General features: G+C 39.3%; 1 protein-coding gene across 1 annotated transcript; it reads right to left on the minus strand.

Moving 5' to 3' along the window:
• Nucleotides 1-1,453: 1,453 nt before the first annotated feature.
• LOC121300562 (putative protein MSS51 homolog, mitochondrial) lies at nt 1,454-20,400 on the minus strand. Its single transcript, XM_041229138.1, has 7 exons — nt 20,281-20,400; nt 17,501-17,694; nt 16,639-16,794; nt 9,139-9,263; nt 7,006-7,569; nt 2,548-2,641; nt 1,454-1,809 (listed from the first exon to the last, which is right to left on the minus strand). The coding sequence occupies exons 2-7, from the start codon at nt 17,665-17,667 to the stop codon at nt 1,590-1,592; spliced, it is 1,326 nt and encodes a 441-aa protein (XP_041085072.1). The 5' UTR covers nt 17,668-17,694; nt 20,281-20,400; the 3' UTR covers nt 1,454-1,589.
• Nucleotides 20,401-22,823: the final 2,423 nt, after the last annotated feature.

Consider the following 22,823-nt stretch of genomic DNA (forward strand, 5'->3'; position numbering starts at 1 on the left):
TAAAGTGAATATGTTTTTGCTTGTACATGATAACATTCAGAAACAAATGAGTTGCTAAGCGTAGCAAGGTCACGGCAAGAGAGACTCAGAAACGCAAACACACACTTTAATAAACAAAATAACAACAAACAAAAGGGAGCAAGGGCCAGAACATGTTCAAACAAAACACGGTTCGTAGGCTGGGAAATCGCCTTCACTGCTCATAGATAATATATAACATAGCAACAACACAAATTTAAAAAAAAAAAAAAAAACAACTCACCAACTCCTCTCTCCCAGACACAGAATTTCTGCCAGCTTTTATGCAGGTGGCCACTCCCCAATTAGCACCAATCTGTACTAACTGGTGAGTAGCCACACCTGTGGTTGCTGGCAGAGACATTAACCCTGTCTCTGCCACACTAAATCAAGGTGCCTACTGACTGAAATTAATATTTGGTGGAATAAACCTGATTTTCAAGCACAGCTTTCATGCGTCTTGGCATGCTCTCCACCAGTCTTTCACATTGATGTTGGGTGACTTTATGCCACTCCTGGCACAAAAATTCAAACAGCTCGGCTTTGTTTGATGGCTTGTGACCATCTTTTCTTCCAGGACAACCTTGTACTTGGCTTGATTCATGCCAAAGCTGCCCGATTCCAGCCTTGCTGAAGCACCCCCAGATCATCACTGATCCTCCACCACATTTCACAGTGGGTGCGAGACACTGTGGCTTGTGGGCCTCTCCAGGTCTCCGTCTAACCATTAGACGACCAGGTGTTGGGAAAAGCTGAAAACTGGACTCATCTGGAGGTGCTTCAGCAAGGCTGGAATCGGGCAGATTTGTCTTTGTGAAGGGCGCATGAATCAAGCCAAGTACAAGGTTGTCCTGGAAGAAAACTTGCTTCCTTCTGCTCTGACAATGTTCCCCAACTCTGAGGATTGGTTTTTCCAGCAGGACAATGCTCCACGACACACAGCCAGGTCAATCAAGGTGTGGATGGAGGACCACCAGATTAAGACCCTGTCATGGCCAGCCCAATCTCCAGACCTGAACCCCATTGAAAACCTCTGGAATGTGATCAAGAGGAAGATGGATGGTCACTAGCCATCAAAAAAAGCAGAGCTGCTTGAATTTTTGCACCAGGAGTGGCATAAAGTCACCCAAAATCAATGTGAAAGACTGGTGGAGAGCATGCCAAGACGCATGAAAGCTGTGCTTGAAAATCAGGGTTATTCCACCAAATATTGATTTCTGAACTCTTCCTAAGTTAAAACATTAGTACTGTGTCGTTTAAAAATGAATCTGAACTTATTTTCTTTGCATTTTTCGATGTCTGACAACACTGCATCTTTTTTGTTATTTTGACCAGTTGTCATTTTCTGCAAATAGATGCTCTAAATGACAATATTTTTATTTGGAATTTGGGAGAAATGTTGCCAGTAGTTTATAGAATAAAGAGCTGTGTTTATAGAATATATATATATATATATATATATATATATATATATATATTTGATAATCCTCCAAATAATGTCACATCACAATTATCTGGTCAAGACAAGCAGCAGGGATTCAAAAGGCAGAAACAGAAGCATGAATCCGAGTCTAGTTCTCCTCCCCTTCCTCCGGCTGCTCTTCACCCATGTCCATCTCCTCCACTGGCCCATGGAAAGCAACGTAGTGGGAGTGGCAGTAAGCAACAGGTTTGTTGGGGCAGGACTGCACCTGCTCTGGCTTCAGGGAGGAGAAAGGGTTAACTCCATGTGCAGTGATCCGGCACTCCAGATCCACTAGGATCTTCAGGGAACACTTCAGCTCCTGCTCGCTGTGGATACACAACCAGACAATGAGGGGTTACGTGGTTATAGCTAGCAAAACTGTCCCCTAAATCTTACCTGCTGTGCATTAGCAACACACATGTGTAGTTATTTTAAAATGTAATGTCTGGAGACTGGTTGCTAGGGTTAAGAAAGTTCTGAGTTTTCATGCTTTACTCGCAGGAAGTCTGTTACACTTACACTTCCTACTAGATAACAGTAGCAGTGTCTTCTATGTCATGTTACTGGCTACAAAGCACACGTCTCAAAAGGGAAAGCAGCTGGTTGGTTAATTATCCTCTACGTGAAATGCAAGTGCAACTCTTAACTTAGTGTTGTACCAGATATCATATTTTAAAATTAGACACACGTTTGCAATAATGTGTTTCTTTCAAAACGGCACACACTGTCCATGTAGCTAATTTATAACAAATGTCTCTATAATTTCTAACAATACTGTAGCTAATTAGTAGTTACAAAATATTTATGCCACGTAAAATAAAGCTATGCCCTCGAAATGTACTAAAATTATGCTGGTTGTGATGTACACACATGTTCTGAAATGTCATGATCTAACAATGAAAATTAGAATCCATTGAACATGGTTTGATTGTGGTGCAATAGACCAAATACAGCAATGCTTAACCAGGTTAAGTCAAATGGTGGATGACCTTAATAAAAATATGGTGGAACATGGTTTTAAATTATACAAATAGGGTCACTATGGTGCCAGTTTTGGCTCTTACTTGTACACAGTGAAGAGTGAGGGGATTTTGTAGTCTCTAAGTAGAAGCAAGGTAGGCAGCCATCCCTCAGTCAGGCCTGGGGAAACGTGGAACCCTGAAACACAATTCAAACAATCATGAGGTGATGGGCCATATTACAAACACATTCACTCTGGTCTGCAAGTGGTTTGTTTGGCTCCAGTTTTGTTAACGCATTGAGAATATGTCCCCAGCAGCTTCTATTTCAGTGATTTAAAATGGCAGGAGACCTTAAAAACCACCACTGTTTAAATTACAACAGGGCCCATGTACAGGCAGTCCAACTAATTCCTCGGGAATCGAGCCGAGTTTGCAGGCTTGTGCGGAATTCGTAGTCTTCCACAGATTCAACATATTGTGCAGCTACCTCGTCCTCATAATTATCATAAACAGACTGCTAGAGTGACCTGAAATAGCTCAGTGGTTCAGTTCTAGTGTTAAATTAACAGATGTTTTGTCGCCTTCAAAAAGTAGGAGTTTATTAAAGACTGTAGTTATGTGGCCCAATAAGAAATCTCATGTGATGTGATGCTGTTTTTGCTTGGCTGTTTCTAAAGGTTTTACTGACAAACGCTCGATTAAATTGGAGGTACTTCACCCATAAATGGTTTGACATGATTATGTTTACTTGATTTACATTTCTATAATCAATTATTAATACAAATGCTAAAGATGCTCTGCAGAACACTCCACAGATATCTGCTTAAAATATCCACAGTTTTTAACATTATTTTCCTGCAGATTTGGTCTGCCTCTAGCTATGACCAACCAAATTAAACCATGCCTGTGAGTCTCTTTGGTATATTTAATGGAGACGTCTCATTGGGCCTTTTTAAAATGTATTATAAAATGTACAACTTTTGCAATCACGAACAAACAAAAAAAACATCTAAAATGTGTGCTTGTGATTACTTGTTCTAGCAATCCATAGTAAAAGCATAGCAAAGTGTAATAAAGCATAGTGAAAGCATAGCAAAGTGTAATAAAGCATAGTGAAAGCATAGCAAAGTGTAATAAAGCATAGTGAAAGCATAGCAAAGTGTAATAAAGCATAGTGAAAGCATAGCAAAGTGTAATAAAGCATAGTGAAAGCATGCTTTTTTGTTTTTTTTAATACAAAACATTGTTTATGAATGTAATTTTTTAACAGACTCCTTTCACAGTTTCATAAATGCTACTGTACAAACTGAATTCACAACCACCAGAATAAAGAAACATCAATTTGAATGTGTATGGGGACTAAGTGAGAAGGATAGAAGTGATAATTGAAGGAGGATGGGGTTGCAGTTCCTAACACCGGCACAGTAAAAATAACCTTCAGTGTGATTAATAAGTTTAGCTGCACTGCACTAGGATCCTGCTAATGTGTTGTGACATCAATGTTAACTCTATCTGCAGTAAAAGGGTGAAAATACAGCACCTTCTCACTTTACACAGGCAACAAATACAAGCATTTAGCATTTACCAGCAAATGTAAATAGCAGATCAACAGCGTATTTGTGACTCCAGGAGTATCTATCACATATACAGACTGATCCCACTGCCAAGCCTCTTTACACCCAGGAGTCTGAAGGTGGATGTTACCGAGCTAGCGGCTCCTGGAGGACAGAGACCAGCTTGAGCTCATCAGGCACCTGGCCAGTAGGGGGCTGCTATAGAGCCATGAGTCCTTGCCAGTTTTGCTTCTCAAACCCACGGTAGTGCCAGAACCAATACACCACTCCCTATGAAGCCCCCAGTGAAGACTGGCAATGTCACACAGCCAAGGTGAGAATGACTGTTATACACACTGCTGCTGTTTGTTTCTCATTTTGTAACATTATCACACAATTTTCACCTTTCAAAAAATGCAACAAGAAAAGTTAGTCTTAGCTGTGTTTTAGTGTTTTTTTGTTTTTTACTTGAACCACCTAATATGAATTTGTAAAACCAAATTAATATTTGCAACATGGGATTGTGAGGTTTCTCATACAAGCCACCTTAATAAGAAAAGCAACCTCACAGGGTGTACTGTGACAGCCATAGCTGACCCTCAGACCTGACAGACCCAGTGGAGTGCATGCAGAGGGAAGTATTACTATAAATACACCACATATTCACACACACACACGCACCAGTGCCCCTCTCCCACGATACCTCCATGCTCACACCTAGTCACAGCAGAATTCTGTCTCGTTTTTTTCTACTTGTATTTTACACTTCAATTTGTGCTGTAGATGCTGCTTTCAGGTACCTTATTATTTCATATGTTATAGTTCAAACTTCACCGTACTAGCTTCAGACAGACTGGATGAGGTATATAGTGAATATATAGTCAAATATAGATATGTGCTCAAATCTGGTCCTCACAATATGTAAAGGACACTGTGGCCTTGGAGAGAGTCCAGTGAAAATCACCCAGTAATCCCAGGGCTCTCTGTCCCTCTCTCTCGCCAAGATGTTGTATAGAGCAGGCTTGGAGCCAGGTTGTGATTGCATGATTGTGATGAGGGTGTAGATAAGTTGGTATATTTAGATCTTCCTTCTCCTGTTCTGCTGGTCAGGCTATGAGAAAAGATGCCAGCTGGAGGGCTCATTTGGCACATTCGAGTGAGGCATATGTGACAATCACAGCCATGCGAATGGGATTTAATGGGACGGGGTGGCATTCTGTGGTTCAGATTGTTTATAGCAGTGAGAAGAGTTTTAGAATAACTTGTCTGATTGACACAGTATGTTCCAAACAGTATTTTAATTGTTTGTCGATATGTGATGCAAATCACTATTCACCACCTGCTTATCCAGAAGGAGCATTGCTTTGGCTCTGGCGCTCCCGCAGTTAGGGAGGCAAAATCAACAGAGACTAAGTCACCTCATTGCACTACAGTAGCCCTTACTGGCCAGGCACTCGATGAGCTCAGGCAGACACATCGATTCTCGTGGGATCGGAGGATGTCCACTGACTTTCTCCTGAGCTGTTGTAGGGAGTTGCTCCAGTGAGGGAACATAATTAGACATTCTAAATCAGGGAGAAATTCACCAGAGGTCTTAATAACAATTGTGATCTAACTGAGATTTTAACAAGTAACATAACATTTCTCTATCACAAAGTTACAAACTGGTCAACCAAACACACCACTTGAAACTGGACACAGGGCTGCCGGCTACAGTCCTGTGAAAGACATGAAGACACAGCTCTCCTGGCTTAATTTTGGTTTTCTTCTTCATTTTCATCAGATGAAGACCTTTTTTTATTAATATAGCACACATACTTTAAAATCTCTGAAAACAAAAACAGAGAAGTTACAGACATTTTTAGACCTATGGGCAGGTGTGAGATTCTACTGTACGTGCTGATAGAGCATTTCCAGAAAGACAACAAACAACTGCCAAGCTGAGCCTCTAAACTGAAATGCAGCACAAGAATGAAGACAAGCCATCCTGACCTCCCCAACTAATGTGTTAAAGGACACACTAATGATGGTTTGCTAAGTGATACTTCTCAGACAATGAATAAAAGGGGGTCAGGCTGACAATTAAGCCTGCTCAGTGTTACTCCAGCACACAGAAAATGTCACAATGCTAACATTGGCAGCCCAGGTGAGCAAGCAAGGTCCGGGTCACAGTTGTTCTCATGAATCACACACAGTCATCAGACAGCTGGTTGACAAGCACTGATACTCAGATTTCAGTTAACTAGGGTCAGTACTAACGGAGAAGGCAAGTAGTGTGATAAAACTGGATCTGTTATAGTACAGAACTCAACATTGCCTTGTAAAGCGAATCTGCAATTCTGAACCGCTCAGAAACCTGATCTTCAAGGCAGGTGCTACCAAATCCATAAATCTAACTTTACGACTTAAACTCTATTCAGGTCCGGTAGCTTCTCTGGATGTTTTTTTATGATCCATTTGCTGCTGTAAGTGAGTGTTTAACAAAACTCATACAACTTTCTATCATGCAAACCACATACTATATATACTGTATATGAGATTTGAACACTGCTATCACAAGCTGACCTATAATGTGAACTGCCATAATGAAAATGCATGCTGACAGCAGCTATAGAAACCAACTGCATCATTCATAATTTACAGCTGTCTCTGTATTTTTATTTAAAGGGTTACTATTGATTTTGTTTTAAATGCAAGTGTCAAAAAAAATAAAAAATAAACTACGACTATACAGATAATTTTGAGTACAATCAGTACAATCATTAATCTGACCATGGTGGTGTTTTATTTAATGAAATTGCAAACATACTTCTGAAACGAAAGTGGTGTTTCAGATCCAGTCAGAACACAATACATGGAAACCATATTTATAGTCAACACCTCTTTCTTTCTCTATAGCAGAACCACCAAGTTAGGAACCCCACACATATGACAAGTCAACCAAACACACCACTTGGAAATGGAAACAGGGAGCCGCTGTGTAACTTTGAGAATCTGCAGTATGTACCTGGATGAAAGCCCACCACCAGATCGGGCCGTGCTGCCTCCTGAGACTCCACCAGGGTCTCCCAGAAGTCATGGTAGAACCCCTTGTTGGCACTGATGTAGACCTGTCCACGGGGCCCGTAGCCGCTCAGTGGGGGCCTCATGATGGAGCCATCCACCACCTCAGGCCCGACCATCACTACCTGCAGCGCCTGGATCCCAGGGAACATCCGGACAAGCTCGTCCAGGTCTGAGACCCTGGCGTTGAGGGTCTCGTTGTGGGAGGCCCCCACCACATGGACAGTGAGGGGCCGGGCGCAAGGGTCCAGCCCAAAGTTGAGCAGACCCATGCCGATTGTCAGTGGCCGGGAGAGGAACTCACTGGACACTCGCTTGACTGACTCTCTCAGCTCAGGCTCCTCTGGCCGGGGCTTCCCTGCGTTTGACCACAGGATGCCCATGTAGCGGCTGGTCAGTACCGCGTCCAGCCTGTTGTCCAAATCACCCTGCATGGAGAACCAGTCATCCCAGCCTGATACTTGGGAAGCTGGCTTGGTCCACACGTCCGTTGGGAAAGGGAGGTCACCTTCAACCAGAAACAAGCAGTCAGGATCTTCTGTGGTGCGTTAGCAGTGCAATTCTCTAGTTCAGCGGTTCCCACACAGTTGTAAGTGTACCCCCCCAGGTAGTTGGTTTCAGAAACAAAATGTGAGGCTGTGCGGTGCAAGAGAATGACACAGCTGCGGGACACTTGGGTTCACCGCCCTGGCGCGGACGTTTAGTGACTACCTCCAAGAAGTACCAATGAGAACAAAAATACACAGAAACAATGTCAATATACAGCACAAATTATATGTATTATATTATATCAGTTTTTAGTTTTTTTATGAAATTAATTTTTCAGTGCTTATTTATAACTATTTTCAAGTTTTATGCAAATCTTTTTTTTTTTTTTTTTTTTTTTTTTTTTAGGGCTTCCACATTTTATATAATGTATAAAATTATTGTTTTCAGTTACTTTCCAAAATGCTTGGGCATTTTTTTCTGTCAAAATATGTATAGTAACTCGACAGTACTTGCACACTTAATTTGTACCCCCTTTCCTTTGCTGTCTTCCACAACGAAATCCCTATGGTCATGGGCACATTCTTCTGGGGTTTTTGTGTGTAGGTATTTTTGTACATAAGAACATAAGAAAGGTTACAAACGAGAGGAGGCCATTCGGCCCACCTTGCTCATTTGGTTGTTAGTAGCTTATTGATCCCAGAATCGCATCAAGCAGCTTCTTGAAGGATCCCAGGGTGTCAGCTTCAACAACATTACTGGGTAGTTGAGTCCAAACCCTCATGATTCTCTGTGTAAAAAAGTGCCTCCTATTTTCTGTTCTGAATGCCCCTTTGTCTAATCTCCATTTGTGACCCATGGTCCTTGTTTCTTTTTTCAGGTACATTTCGCCACAGTTTAACTTAACCGCAATTTATATCTTAACTGTAATACAGCTTTAAATCCTGTGAACAAGCCTCCATTCCTAATTGTAATCTCGTTATAAATCACGCAAGCAGAGTCTCGAATAAATGTAAGAATTTGCTAGCACTCAGTAGTTGGGGTAGGTTTAAAGTATTCAGAACGAATCAGTGATAGATACAAGTCAGAAAGGAGGCAAAAAGCTGTACTGGGAAAGGTTTGTTTTTTTTTTAATGGGAAATGAGTGACGTCAACATGAAGTGAATACCATTACCAGCGTTTATTGGCTACACATCGATTTTATTTATTTTTTCTATCAGGGGTGTTTTATCGTTTTTTATTGGTTCAAACTGAAAATCAGAAGCCCTAATTATATTATTCTAGTTATTTATATTGTATGTATTATATTGTTTACGTGTATTATATGTGTATTATGAAAGCATGTATTAAAAATAACATTACAATATAAACCTGTATGCTAAGTCTATGCAGACAGGTCTGGCGTACATGACAATCAAGTTTGGGAACTGCTACTCGAGTTCATCCCCCTCCGTGAACACCACTGACCTCAATATCTATTCCAGTCTGGGTCTTTATTACAGCCAGCCAGTCATGAGGCTGCTTCATGAACATGATGTAGCCTATATTTATCCTACATGAGTAAACAAATTAGTACTAAATTAATAGAGACCTGTGAAAACAAGCCACTCCACAAGCCTGTCGATGGCCACCAGTTTGAGCTTCTTGCAGAACTTCTTATGAGTCGGCCAGTTGGCTCTCTGACACTCTTTGCAGCAGTAGTACACGTTCTGGCACCTGGGAGACAGACAAGAAAGTTATTTATGTGAGGTCAGTCACTAGATAGGAGAGGCTTGTATTTCAATACTATCACCACAGATATAATAGACCCTATTCACAATGCCTGAACGCATACACTATTAATAGATAGTCAAGAAACTGTGGTTAAATATGCCTCCAACAGCCATTCATTACTAACTGTATTGTAATATAAATCTTAAACTTATCTGAGATAGGATAAGCCCCATCTGAGATAGGGTCACAATATACCTATCAAAACATTTTAAAAAATTGTATTTTCTAATTACTTGGTTTAAGTACTTACTAATGTAATATATATATATATATATATATATATATATATATATATATATATATATATATATATATATATATATATATATTGTAAGGTACCAGGGAGGGGGTTAAAATCCTTCCCTGCTAAAAACCTTGTGAGAATGCACATTTGGGTGTTATGGGGTTTAATTGTGTAATTGTTTTAATGATTTAGTTAATCCTCGGCACCTGATCGTAATTATAAATTAGAGACAGGTGCAGGGTATTTAAAAGAGGCAGCCAGACTGATCGGGGCTGCTGAGTGAAGAGCCCGACTGCGTGTGTGTCCAGTCGTATTGAAGAGAGTGCTGAGAGAAGCCCGTTTTGGTGTTTGTCAGGTAAACGGCTTAGCCGTCCTGTGGTTTAGTGAGGAACCAGTCTATGTTTAGTCAGAGCTCCAAGAGGGAGCTAGGTTTTTGTTTTGTTTTCATTTCTGTGTTTATTAAAAAGTGCGCGTCAGCGCCGTAAAAGATCAATTTTTGTGTCCTGGGTCTATCTTAAAGGGGCAACGAACTCCGTGAGTGCGAGGATCGTTTACTATATATATATATATATATATATATATATCTATATATATATATATATATATATATATATATATATATATATATATATAAAATGCTTACCTACCAATGTGATGGATGGGCCTGCTTTTTATCACAGATTTCAGTAAAACTACACCCTGATTAGTAAACAATGCAGCCCCTAAACAAGGGTATGTTATTCTGTATTTTAAAATGAACAAACAGGACTTCAAGTTACAAATTTTTTTAAAATAAAATAAACAGGACTCGATTTGCTGATTCAGAAGGCACAGGGAAGGAGGAGGGGCCAATTATGGAAAACTGCTGTTAAACCAATTAAAATCAAATCAAAACTAAAAATCCTAAAATTATTTCAAAATCCAGACCAATAAGTGGCAAAACGAGTCAAAAAATAGGTTATGCTTTTGAAAACAAAACTAGGGCTCTAATTTAAATCAAAATCAGAAAGCAATTCAACAAAAATCGTGCATTTCTTCCAACAAAAGAAAAACAGACCGGGCATTTTGCATAAAAACTATTTAAAAATTTACAAATACAGGCATTTAAAAAATAAAATAAAATCTGGTAGCATGCAGAACTATGTGAATATTGAATAACACATTAAATATGTGTGTTGTTTTTTGGGATTTTTTTTTTTTTTAAACTCGAATGTTACAGTTTAACACTTGAGCAGGGGCAGTGTAAAATGCTATCTGTGTCTCGTATAGTATCGAATCCAGCCAGAATAAACACATTGTTTTGAAGTGAATGTTTCCAAAAACTAAATTTGATTAAAGTAGAAAGGTGACATTTATACCTTGCAGTCAAAAATGCTTACATGTTAGTGTTTAGTGCAGTCATCTGTTCATGTTAATCAGCTGTCAGACAGCTTGTTGATGGGCACTCGCTATATGATATGAACATACTCAATAGGTCTGGAGTAGGGAATCCAATTTCCAATCCATGAGTTAGGGGTTGATTATTATTATTATTATTATTTTCAAAATCCGCGATTCCATTTCTGTAATAATAATAATACCGTGCTTTTTGCTTTAATAATTAGCGGCGTACATGCGCAGGCTAATGCAATTACTCGACAAAGGAGCTCTTCAACGAACTGGTCAAAAAACACATAAAGCATTGCAAGTAAAGATAACACAGTCGTGTCGCTCCAGCTCATTGATTTCGCCGTCTAAGTAGGGCGGCACAGCTGCCTGCTAAACTCAGTAACACTGTTATTTAAAAACATAAACTTAGATAAAACACACTGAACTGATTAAACTACAAACACTGAACATTTAAACTCCAAAAGGCAAACGTACCTAGTAAATACTACACATTTTCAAAAGAAGCAACGTCAGATTGGAGTACCAGACTGCACAACCACCGCCCTGCTATTTAAATATGTAATTTCGCCATGTGTGCGCTCAACGCTCACTCACTGTCAGCAGCCGGTTGGGTGTTTATAGTTTACCACGCCCAACAGAAAGGAAACGTACACCAGTACGGCTGTGGTTTTATTTGAAAGGCGATACAACATTGTTAATTCGATAGCTAAGTTGCAAAGTACTACAATGTGATTAAAAAATAAATAAATAAAAAATAAAAATCCGTTGTCCGCCATTACATGATTTTTCTTGCGCTCAAGCACCCCCAAGGGTACGCGTACCCCAGTTTGAAAACCGCTGACTTAAATTAAAGCGGTTGTAGCTAACAAAATTTTTCTATAAATGTTACCCCTCATCCACTTTCATTTGCCTCAGATGAGCGGTTTCGACTGGCATACGTTTAGCCAGTAACATATTTGACTTCAATGACACTGGTGAAGTGAAATGACTCCAGAAAGTAAAGTAACCTAATGCAGTACCATATTTTAAAATGAAAATAAATGTGTTTGCTACAACACATTTTTCTTGCAAAACAGCACATTTAACCAATGTAGCTAATGTATGTGTAAAACTGGTAAGAGGTATACAATTATTTTATCAGCTATCGACCACTTTAAGGTTGGCCTAAAACATATTCCTGGCCAATAATAAATGCCAGTCAATCTAAAAATATTTAACGATGGTTGCCCTTTCAGTCGGCCAGATTCCAGATTTTTGTGTGGTTTGAAGAGCTACACGCTGTTAGGGGAAGGTTTGCCTGTAAAAGGCCTGCACGGTGATCCTGACTGCACAGGGAAGTCCTCCAAGTGGATGCCTGGACAGGGCAGGCTGACCTCTCACTGGAATCCCAGGCTCTTGATTGAGTGTCAGGCAGTGATCTCACCACAAATCCAAGTAAATTGACTGAAGATGAAAGAAAAGTTTTGCTGTTGTGGGAAATTTCAACTGACTGGCAAGTTTCTTCTGGTAGTTAAAGAGATATAAGATATCAAGTCATACACAGTAATGGCTTAGCATCTTATCCTACTAAAATGAATGGAAATGCACGTGCTCGACGCAGGCTGCAAAACGTGCGGTTCAAAGATAAACATGCATTTAAAGGAGACAAGGTTTCAAACTGGCGAATCACATAATAGAACATACACAGCTCTGGAAAAAATTAAGAGACCACTGCAAAATTATCAGTTTCTCTGGTTTTACTATTTATAGGTATGTGTTTGGGTAAAATGAACATTTTTGTTTTATTCTATAAACTACTGACATTTCTCCCAAATTCCAAATACAAATATTGTCATTTAGAGCATCTATTTGCAGAAAATGACAACTGGTCAAAATAACAAAAAAGATGCAATGTTGTCCGACCTCGAATAATGCAAAGAAAATAAGTTCATGTTCATTTTTAAACAACACAATACTAAAATTTTAACTTAGGAAGAGTTCAGAAATCAATATTTGGTGGAATAACCCTGATTTTCAAGCACAGCTTTCATGCGTCTTGGCATGCTCTCCACCAGTCTTTCACATTGATTTTGGGTGACTTTATGCCACTCCTGGCGCAAAAATTCAAGCAGCTCGGCTTTGTTTGATGGCTTGTGACCATCCATCTTCCTCTTGATCACATTCCAGAGGTTTTCAATGGGGTTCAGGTCTGGAGATTGGGCTGGCCATGACAGGGTCTTAATCTGGTGGTCCTCCATCCACACCTTGATTGACCTGGCTGTGTGTCATGGAGCATTGTCCTGCTGGAAAAACCAATCCTCCGAGTTGGGGAACATTGTCAGAGCAGAAGGAAGCAAGTTTTCTTCCAGGACAACCTTGTACTTGGCTTGATTCATGCGCCCTTCACAAAGACAAATCTGCCCGATTCCAGCCTTGCTGAAGCACCCCCAGATGAGTTCAATTTTCAGCTTTACCCAACACCTGGTCGTCTAATGGTTAGACGGAGACCTGGAGAGGCCTACAAGCCACAGTGTCTTGCACCCACTGTGAAATGTGGTGGAGGATCAGTGATGATCTGGGGGTGCTTCAGCAAGGCTGGAATCGGGCAGCTTTGGCATGAATCAAGCCAAGTACAAGGTTGTCCTGGAAGAAATCTTGCTTCCTTCTGCTCTGACAATGTTCCCCAACTCTGAGGATTGTTTTTTCCAGCAGGACAATGCTCCATGCCACACAGCCAGGTCAATTAAGGTGTGGATGGAGGACCACCAGATCAAGACCCTGTCATGGCCAGCCCAATCTCCAGACCTGAACCCCATTGAAAACCTTTGGAATGTGATCAATGTGAAAGATGGATGGTCACAAGCCATCAAACAAAGCAGAGCTGCTTGAATTTTTGCACCAGGAGTGGCATCAAGTCACCCAACATCAATGTGAAAGACTGGTGGAGAGCATGCCAAGACACATGAAAGCTGTGCTTGAAAATCAGGGTTATTCCACCAAATATTGATTTCTGAACTCTTCCTAAGTTAAAACATTAGTATTGTGTTGTTTAAAAATGAATATGAACTTATTTTCTTTGCATTATTCGAGGTCTGACAACACTGCATCTTTTTTGTTATTTTGACCAGTTGTCATTTTCTGCAAATAAATGCTCTAAATGACAATATTTTTTTTTGGTATTTGGGAGAAAAGTTGTCAGTAGTTTATAGAATAAAACAAAAATGTTCATTTTACCCAAACACATACCTATAAACAGTAAAACCAGAGAAACTGATAATTTTGCAGTGGTCTCTTAATTTTTTCCAGAGCTGTATGTTTCTGTCTTGCTAAAGTTGAACTGAAGAAGTTATATAATTTAAAAAAATAAATAAATAAATAAAACACATTTTAAAAAGGACTGGACAAATAATCTCCAACATAGAAATCTTAAACATAGAAACAGAACAGCTACCTTGAATATCTTTACATAACTAATTTCAAAATGTCGGCACCACACTGCCTCAAGAACGGACACCAAACTATCTCATTTCAATCTTGGCGCAACCAAGATACCAGCCTTGGTGGATCTGAGACACTGACATAAGCTAAAATCTGTTCTTCTTGTCATGGTTCCACACCTCCAAACGGCTACTAATCTCTGGATGAGAATATTACCATTAGATTCCCCCCCCAGTGACAGCTAGCAATTCCTCTGCCACACGAGCTGTTGAGAGGTCCAGTTTGATTGTGATGTGTCACTGACAGCTCCCAGTGTGGCTCTGCTTTCACTTTTCTGCACTTCAGCACTGATATAAAAAGAACCAGGACTCATGAGAGGAGCTCCCTACTGACTCACTTGGTAAATCAGCTAAAATAAAAATACAAAATGGAGTCTTCCATCTTAAGAGAATGCTCAAATACCAATTTTCCCAATACAATATTCTTGATGAAATGTTAAATATTTTGCTTCATGATTTCTAATCACTTCTTGTGCTTTAGGTCATGTGGCATGATTGCAGCAAAACCATTGCAAGGGTTAAGTTCCAGGAAGCAACACTAACGTTTAATCTACCATGCTGTATTTCTGTGCATTATCTTAAAGTAAAGTAAAATAAGATGGACTGGAGAGTGAACAATAACAAAGCATCCCCATCAGCATTATGAAGGTTATTTCTAAAAATGCATTTCCAAAAACATAACATGCCCTTATGGGACTAATTAGCTAAGACTCAATAATATTGAGGTTAGAAAATATACTTCTAAATTTTTTTTTTTTACTGTCCGGTTACCAATGTATGATGTTTGCAATTGTGCTAATATTGCAATCAATCAAATACTGTGTTTTCTTTAACTGTGTTAATGTGCTTTGATCAGCATCCACAAGCTGCTCCTGCCAAATATACATGTAAATGAAGTAGGGCTTCTGATGTTCAGTTTTAACTGATAAAAAACGATAAAACAGCCCGGTACAAAAAAAAAATGAAATCTGTGTCTAGCCCAGAAACACCGGAAAAACCCTATAAATGGTTACTCAATTCACATTGACTTGACCCCTTTCCCCATGAAAAAAATAAATCAAATAACCTACAAAAACAAGAGAAAATACTTTCCCAGTGCAGGGACAATGTTGCATTAGTTTGATCGGGTTCATTTAAACGCATGTGGAAAACAGAATTGCAAATTGTGGCAAAATGTAAAAGAATACCTAAACACACAAAACCCCCAGAAGAATGCACCCGTGACCATAAGGATTTCGTTGTGGAAGCCAGCAAAGGAAAGACCATACATATTGGTACAGAATTTTGGAAAGTAACTGGAAACATTAATTTCATACAGTATATGAAAAGCAAAAGCCCCGAAAGAAAAATGATTTACATAAAACTTGCATAAAATAAAAAATAAAGCACTGACAAAATTAAAACTGAGAAACAGAAGCCCTAAATATAAGCTAGATCACTTCTACAGTAAGAGCCAGCCCCATCAAGTGATCTGTCAAGTTTAGCATTGCTGGCAATACATGGCTGCGTCCTTGATAGTGTTGGCCTTCACGTCTATAAAAGCACACTTCGGCTGAATTGCATTAAATATGTATATGACAAGCATATAAAGACTGAAGAGCAGCTCCTGAATTCAGGGGACAGCAATATAAATCAAACAAATATATAAAATAAAGCAAACTGTTGCTGTTGTTGCAATAAGGACCACCTCAGCAATGCCAGCACCTCCATGCATTCAGATTTCAGGAGCCTTTTCAAAAGCAGCTCATGTTGGTTGAAAGAGGATATTAGCTAGTAGAGAATTATACAAACCACAAAAGGGATAGAAAGTATTTATTTAACCCCTATTCAATCAGAAACTTCAGACCTGCTTGTATTACTCCAATGCAGGAGGCAGACATGCACACAAACACTGCCTGTCAAAATCGCATCCCATTTATTTAGCTCTGATGGATTACTATATGCAATTCAGTCCCTTAAACATTCTTGAAACTTCTGACATTCATTCTTAAATCTACAGCTTAGGAGAGCTAAAGCTGTAAAACAAAGGTTGCATCACTTTTTCAAAATAACTTTTCCAAAGCCTTTCAATTGAATGTCTAAGTGACTGCTCATCTACATTGACAACATTTTCTCTTAACGCCGATGGGGAGTGAATGTATTTTAAACTTGCTAAGCTATGCCCCTGTTTCCACTGCACTCTGTCCAGACAGTCTTGTGATGGTCTCACCTCTTGCACCTCCTCAGAGCTCTTGGATCTGGCAGGTTGCTAGGCAACCTCCTGCACTCCACACAGAACTTGTAGGTGTCTTCCATTTTGTGAAACATCTCGTGATATGAATGGATCCCAAAACCTGCTGCTCCCTTCTTCCCTTCCAATGCAGCCCTACACGAGATAGGAGATGTGTTTATATGGGAAGAGTATGTTTGTGTCCACAATGTCCATAAGCATTGACCCTCTTTACAGATTGTACAGCAAGTCCTGGGTTGCCCTTCTATAAGGGTAGTAGTGGTAGATATAGACAGAAATGTGCTATCTCCAGTGCTGAATCAAACTGAGCATTCCTGGATTGAGTTTAAACACTTTATCAGGAGGTCTCCAAATAATGAGCATTGAAATCCTGAAGTATTTTTCTGTGGATATTGAAATATGATACTAGTTATTACATTAATTATAAAAGTGTTCATTAACAACATTTCTTTACAAAAGTAAGATGTAGAAATTGTGTAGGCTATATTATGCTACTGCACTGTACAGCAACCTACTTCAATGTAAACCTTCTAACCTTATGATATTAAGTGGGGTGGAAATCAATGTAATGGAAGTGATACTGATAGTGATTATAACCAAAATGGTATTCACAGGGGCTTGTCCGTATTAACTCCCATTGTAATCTGTCCATAACATTTCAATGAGGTAATACAGTAATACACACAGGAGGACATTAACAGTAGTGATAATAAGCGGGTTGGGCAGGATTCATATTTCAGATCGGCGGAATTAAGATCCGCCAATGTTTAGGTGATCATCCCCAGCGTGTCTCAATTCATGGTTCAGTGGTCACCAATAGAATATGTTTGTGAAGCCCCACCTGTAGTCCTCATAGTCTTTCATGTTGAGTTTTTGGAGAATAACCTTGGACAATCCAGGGACGTTCATGTCCATTGTGAAGAAGCCCAGTTCATCAGAGTAGACACCGGTGACGTCTCTAGGGGTCCCTGTACTGGGTTGACTGGAGTTTGGGTCAGTTTGGGCCATGACGTCCACTTAGGTACAGGCTCCCGTCTAGAGTACACTTATTATATTTAGCAAACACACAATCACATGTCAAAGAAACTAAGAAAGACTAACCAGAATGATCCCTAGTAAAAGATAAATAAATACGATAAAGATAAAGAACATGCATACAAGAATATGGCATTCTTCAGCAGGAGCACAGTGTGAACAGAGCTCTGAAAAACTGTTAAAAAGGAAAGGTTTTATGAACAGCAAACTTTAATGAATCAAAACAGACTTGAAAAAGTCAGTAATAGAGGCCTAAATACCAATAGTGGTGTGGCTTTCCTTCCACATAACACATCCATATGCCAGCTCCCGCCCTGGTGGATATCTTGGATCACTGACAGTATGGACACTGCTGGAACCTGAACCAGCTCCTTAAATCAACCCACAGGCAAGCAGTAAACAACACACATGGAACAGAAAGGGGACCAGCAACTCGGAATCAAATCAGATAAACTTCTTGTTACTAATAAAATAGAGTAACAGATTTTGCTAAAACAACCTGAATGCTTGAGAAAAGAAAACTTTCAAAAGACAAAAAGTGACTTGGAGTGACTCAAATCGAATTAATATGTTTGAAGCTGGAAGAAAGAAAATGAATGGATGTCAGAATAGTTTTTTTTTTTTCTATAGGATGCAACAATAAACTCCACATCAGAAATTACTGGAGATTACAGCCTTCAAGTCCACAAATAACTCCATACTCTCCAGTAACACACTGTGTAGAGTATCACTGCTTAAATATTAACCCCTGAAACGAAACTATGCCAGACTCTGTGGTTTAGTCGAGACCCTGTAGCTAATGTCACACACCGACTATTTTATAATATAATTATTTCCATTGCCAGCTGCTGCCTCCGGGATCAGTTTCCAACATTGATCACAACTGATGAAAATAGAGGTGCAATACTAATTGGAACCTTGTGGTTTAGAAATATAACATGACTTATCATATATCCCAATATAACACATAGCACAGTAGCAGACACCAAAGACACTGAACTGATCATCATGTATTTTCCATATGTTGAAGTGCGATCCGTTTTTTAGCCTGAGAAAAATATATATTTTATTTATCAGTTGTCTCTCCGTGTATTGTTAATTTAAGGGAAATATAGTTCACCATGTGGTAAAATGTCTACATGCATTTTAAATACAACAAAATGTGTCTTTGTATTTAAAAATTCCATATAAAATACATTTTAGAATTCTGAAATATATATAAAATGGCAGTCGCCTGTGTGTGTACTGAAATGGACAGTATAGAGATATTCACCTGCACAATTGTCTTATCAGCACCTGTTTCCCTCACTCCCTGTGAGGGTTAGATAAGCACAGCTGTGGCCCTGGCCTCCAGACTATGAAGCAGAACCTTTGCCAGCTTGTGTTCTTGTTAATCAAGCTGGTGGGCAGGGTAAGTGCTAAGAGCAAGAAATGCTGTCAAAGAGCAAGGGGCATGGCCTGGTACCAGAAGGGTGATTTGTATTCAGCTTTTCTATCACCCCTCCAGAGAAAAACCGTTTGTTCACTTTGCTTGTTGTGGTGGCACTGGTGTCACATTTATACATTATGTGTTTCGATCTGCTTGGGAGCAGATTCAATTTTTTTTTGTTAATATCAAAAATAGAGGATTAAATGTTAAAATGGCTTACCATAACAGTGCACGTTTTCTTTTACATTTTACATGCTGTCCAGGCAGTCTTACATGGACATTTTTCTTAACATATGCACCAACTGACACTGTATAAGTCTGTTGTGAGATACTGAACAAAAACGGCTAAAAACATTAATGTATTTTTTTATTTATTGCATTTATACAGTGCTTTTCATAGAAAAGTAGCGCAAAGCACTGTACAGTACATAGCAGAAAAAAAGAGCAAACCACAATACATTTATATAGCATGTCACACACAACTCCTATAATCAGACCATTTAAATAACAGTGTACACATAATACAACATATCATGTATCTCTGTATCTATGCTGGCTCTCTGCTGCTTAAGCTTGTCCTGTATTCTGATATCCCCAGATTCTTGTCAAGAAATTTCAAACAAATAACACGCCAGGGTAGGAAAGTTGGGCAAATGTGGATAATTTGACTGTCAGAAATATTGGAGCCTTTGCTGAATACATTTAAAACTACAATAATAAATAATGCTTAGCAGTCTTGCTGTTTACTTGGTTTATTTATAATTTAAATGTTCTGTTGTATTTATGTCTGTTTCTATCTCATCTACCTATAGTTGTTTCATTTCTCTAAAACATTAATTATAACAATAATCCTGAAGTCACTTTTATTGGTTTCTTGTAAATCCAGCTGGTATATAAAACCCCAGTACAGGTTATGTAGTATTTTTCTGCCAGTGCCTTCACAGTACACTGATGAAATGTTTGTCTGCTTGATAGTGTTTTACCTTATCTTTTTAATTGAGGTTTTTACCTTATTTTGTAGCAATGGGTCAACGTTACAGTTAAACCAGATTAAAACAAGCACAAAAGCAAACTAACACAACTCAAACTGGAATAAACCAGTACTGGTTGCGACTGCTATTTAAAACAAGGTTAAAATGAAATTATATGAGACTTACCTTTTTTGCCTCCCTTTCTGCCTCCCGTTTCACGCTGGTCGCTGGACTGACTGACAGCTTCTTCTAATCACGTCACTCCGACCCACAAGACTCAAGAGAAGCTCTCACGGGCTCTATTAATACACCCGACAGGGATTCCAGACTGCTGAGGTGTGACAGATGCTTTGGGGGTCAATGACTATAAAGTCTAACTCTATTACCTATCACCCCCTCAGTGGTCCAGCAGATACAATACTCCACCATATCCTCTAGTGGATAAATCCTATAACTACACTGACAGAAGAAGCATGATATTGTTTTAACAACATGATGGTATGCTTCCCATTGCACTTTAATACAGTATGTTTGGTCTTATGTTAAAGCAAAGGTAAAGCCTAAATAGTTTTTTCAGATCAAGTTTAGAATATGTTATATATATAAAGACAACAAAACAAGCTTCATTAAAAAACAAAACTTTATTTGGTCCATTGGAACCTGAGTTTGCAAACTACTCATACATACATATAGATTTTCATTTAAAATTGATAAAATATTCCATATATTCATATTCCTGCCCAAAAGATTTTTTTATTTTTTTTAATTTTTAACTAAACAAAAACATAAAGCTCCCAGTTTGACAGATAACCACAGTAACTCAAAATATCTCCCACATGGCTTTCATTTTCTGTTCCACCCATCTCCCTGTTGAGTAGTAGATTGTTCTGTAGAAAGGTCCCTTTCTTCCAGTTTTGTGGAATAACCCTTGCATTCACCACAAGGGGGAGCTACACAGCCCGGCTCCTTTCACTTTGCTTTTCCCTATTTAGGTCAGACTGCTTCCCAGTTACCCACAGCAGTTGACCCAATGAGTGCAACAATTGTGTGGCATTGTGGAGACCAAAGTTCACAGAATGGATATGGCAAGGCCAGCCACAGTGCATCTTGTTATAAAATACAATTATTTTTGTCATCTACCATTTGAACCGCATTGAAACAGCTTTGAAATCGGTGCTATTTGTTTCCATCTGCAGTACACAGTCCAAAATCAAACCCGGTATCAATTGAGACTCTGGGGCTCCAGTTAGGATTGCTGCCCCAAAAACCTCTCTCTGGTCCAACAAGCAACCATGTGTGGCGTAAAACCCAAGAATACTGGGTAGGCAGAACCTTCAGAAAGGGATTTATTAGACTGCCAGAGTACCATTAGAAGGAGATGAAGGGATTTCTAAATGGGAATGAAACCAAACACGATGCTTACTGGCACCTTTTACCAGCTGAAGATTGGATTGTACAGCTATGGCCAAAAGTTTTCCACTCTACAGAATTAACAAATGTTGCTTCGTAAAGTCGAATGAAACCTGCTGAATAATGTTACGTTAATACATTGAATTACATACTGCTTTGAGGTTTTCCATATACTGGAGGAAAAACTGACAAATTGAAAAATGTGACATTTCAAAATCTAACATTAAACACAGTACTACTATTATGGCTTCCAAAACTTTTGGCCAGAGCTGTAGACTGCAGATATAACCAGTGGTAGACAGCCCCCGTTTTTATTGGAAACAGATGAGATTTTCAGACTAGTTGGGTGAGATAATTCAGTCACTGGTGCCAATTGATGGGTCTACAGAGACAGATTGCAAAAGTTTAATTACAATAATGACTCAAGCAGTCTTTCAACAAACAGACAGTAGGCAATAAAGAAACTCAATCAATACTGTAGAACAACAACAGCTTTCTGTTTTGATGAACCACTGCTGACCTACCCCCATACCCGAATTTCAAGTAATTACCAACACTGATGACAGGTATATACAGGGCCAGAGCTTCATGGGTAGGGAGCCAACAGCTAGACACACTTCCCCTACTACCTACTCGAGTAATGTGGATACAAATACAAAATGTAATTGTGTTTATAAAGAAATATTCCAGGCACCAGGTTTGGTAGTATCAGTTTAGTCCCTGTGCACATCAGTGCAATCTGGCTCACAAACCGCAACCCTCGTAATTGTCAATCTCCGCTTGAGAGGAGCCCAGGAATTAATGTGTGGACAGAGGTGTGTGCTCTCTGTCTCTGTCTCTGTCTCTGTCTCTGTCTCTGTCTCTCTCTCTCTCTCTCTCTCTGATGTGAGGGGGGAACTCTCATGCTGCCTGCCTGTACAACTCAGGTGTCACTAAAAAGGTCACAGTATGTTCTGTCATGCTTAAGGTAAAACTGCTAAACTATGGAGTCTTTCTACAGTGCTGCTCATCCAGAAGAGCACAGGTCTGGATAGTCTGTGACAGTGGTATACAGCTCAGACAGCACCGCAAGACAATACAGCACAGTGTATTCCATTAGGGGGCTAGATGGCGCTGTCTCTCTGGAGACCCGGGTTCAAATCTGGCTCAAGATGCTAGCATTTACATTTAAAACCATTGTCCCTCAATTTCTATGAGTTTTACATTTAAATAAATGACTAAAACAAATGAAATGTACAGTAAAATTATACACACCTGCATCGACTGAGCAGATGACCTGATAGATTTAATCAGCACACCAAGAATCCCTAAAGCCTGTC

The sequence above is a fragment of the Polyodon spathula genome, chromosome 26, assembly GCF_017654505.1.
Source record: "Polyodon spathula isolate WHYD16114869_AA chromosome 26, ASM1765450v1, whole genome shotgun sequence".
Lineage (NCBI taxonomy): Eukaryota > Metazoa > Chordata > Actinopteri > Acipenseriformes > Polyodontidae > Polyodon > Polyodon spathula.

Coding starts and splice junctions, on each gene's coding strand:
- LOC121300562 (XM_041229138.1), bottom strand. CDS start 17,667: ATGGCCCAAACTGACCCAAACTCCAGTCAACCCAGTACAGGGACCCCT. Junction 9,264..16,638: donor GCTCTGAGGAGGTGCAAGAG/GTGAGACCATCA, acceptor TCTGTCTCCCAG/GTGCCAGAACGTGTACTACT. Junction 7,570..9,138: donor GGAGTGGCTTGTTTTCACAG/GTCTCTATTAAT, acceptor TTCTGGTTGAAG/GTGACCTCCCTTTCCCAACG.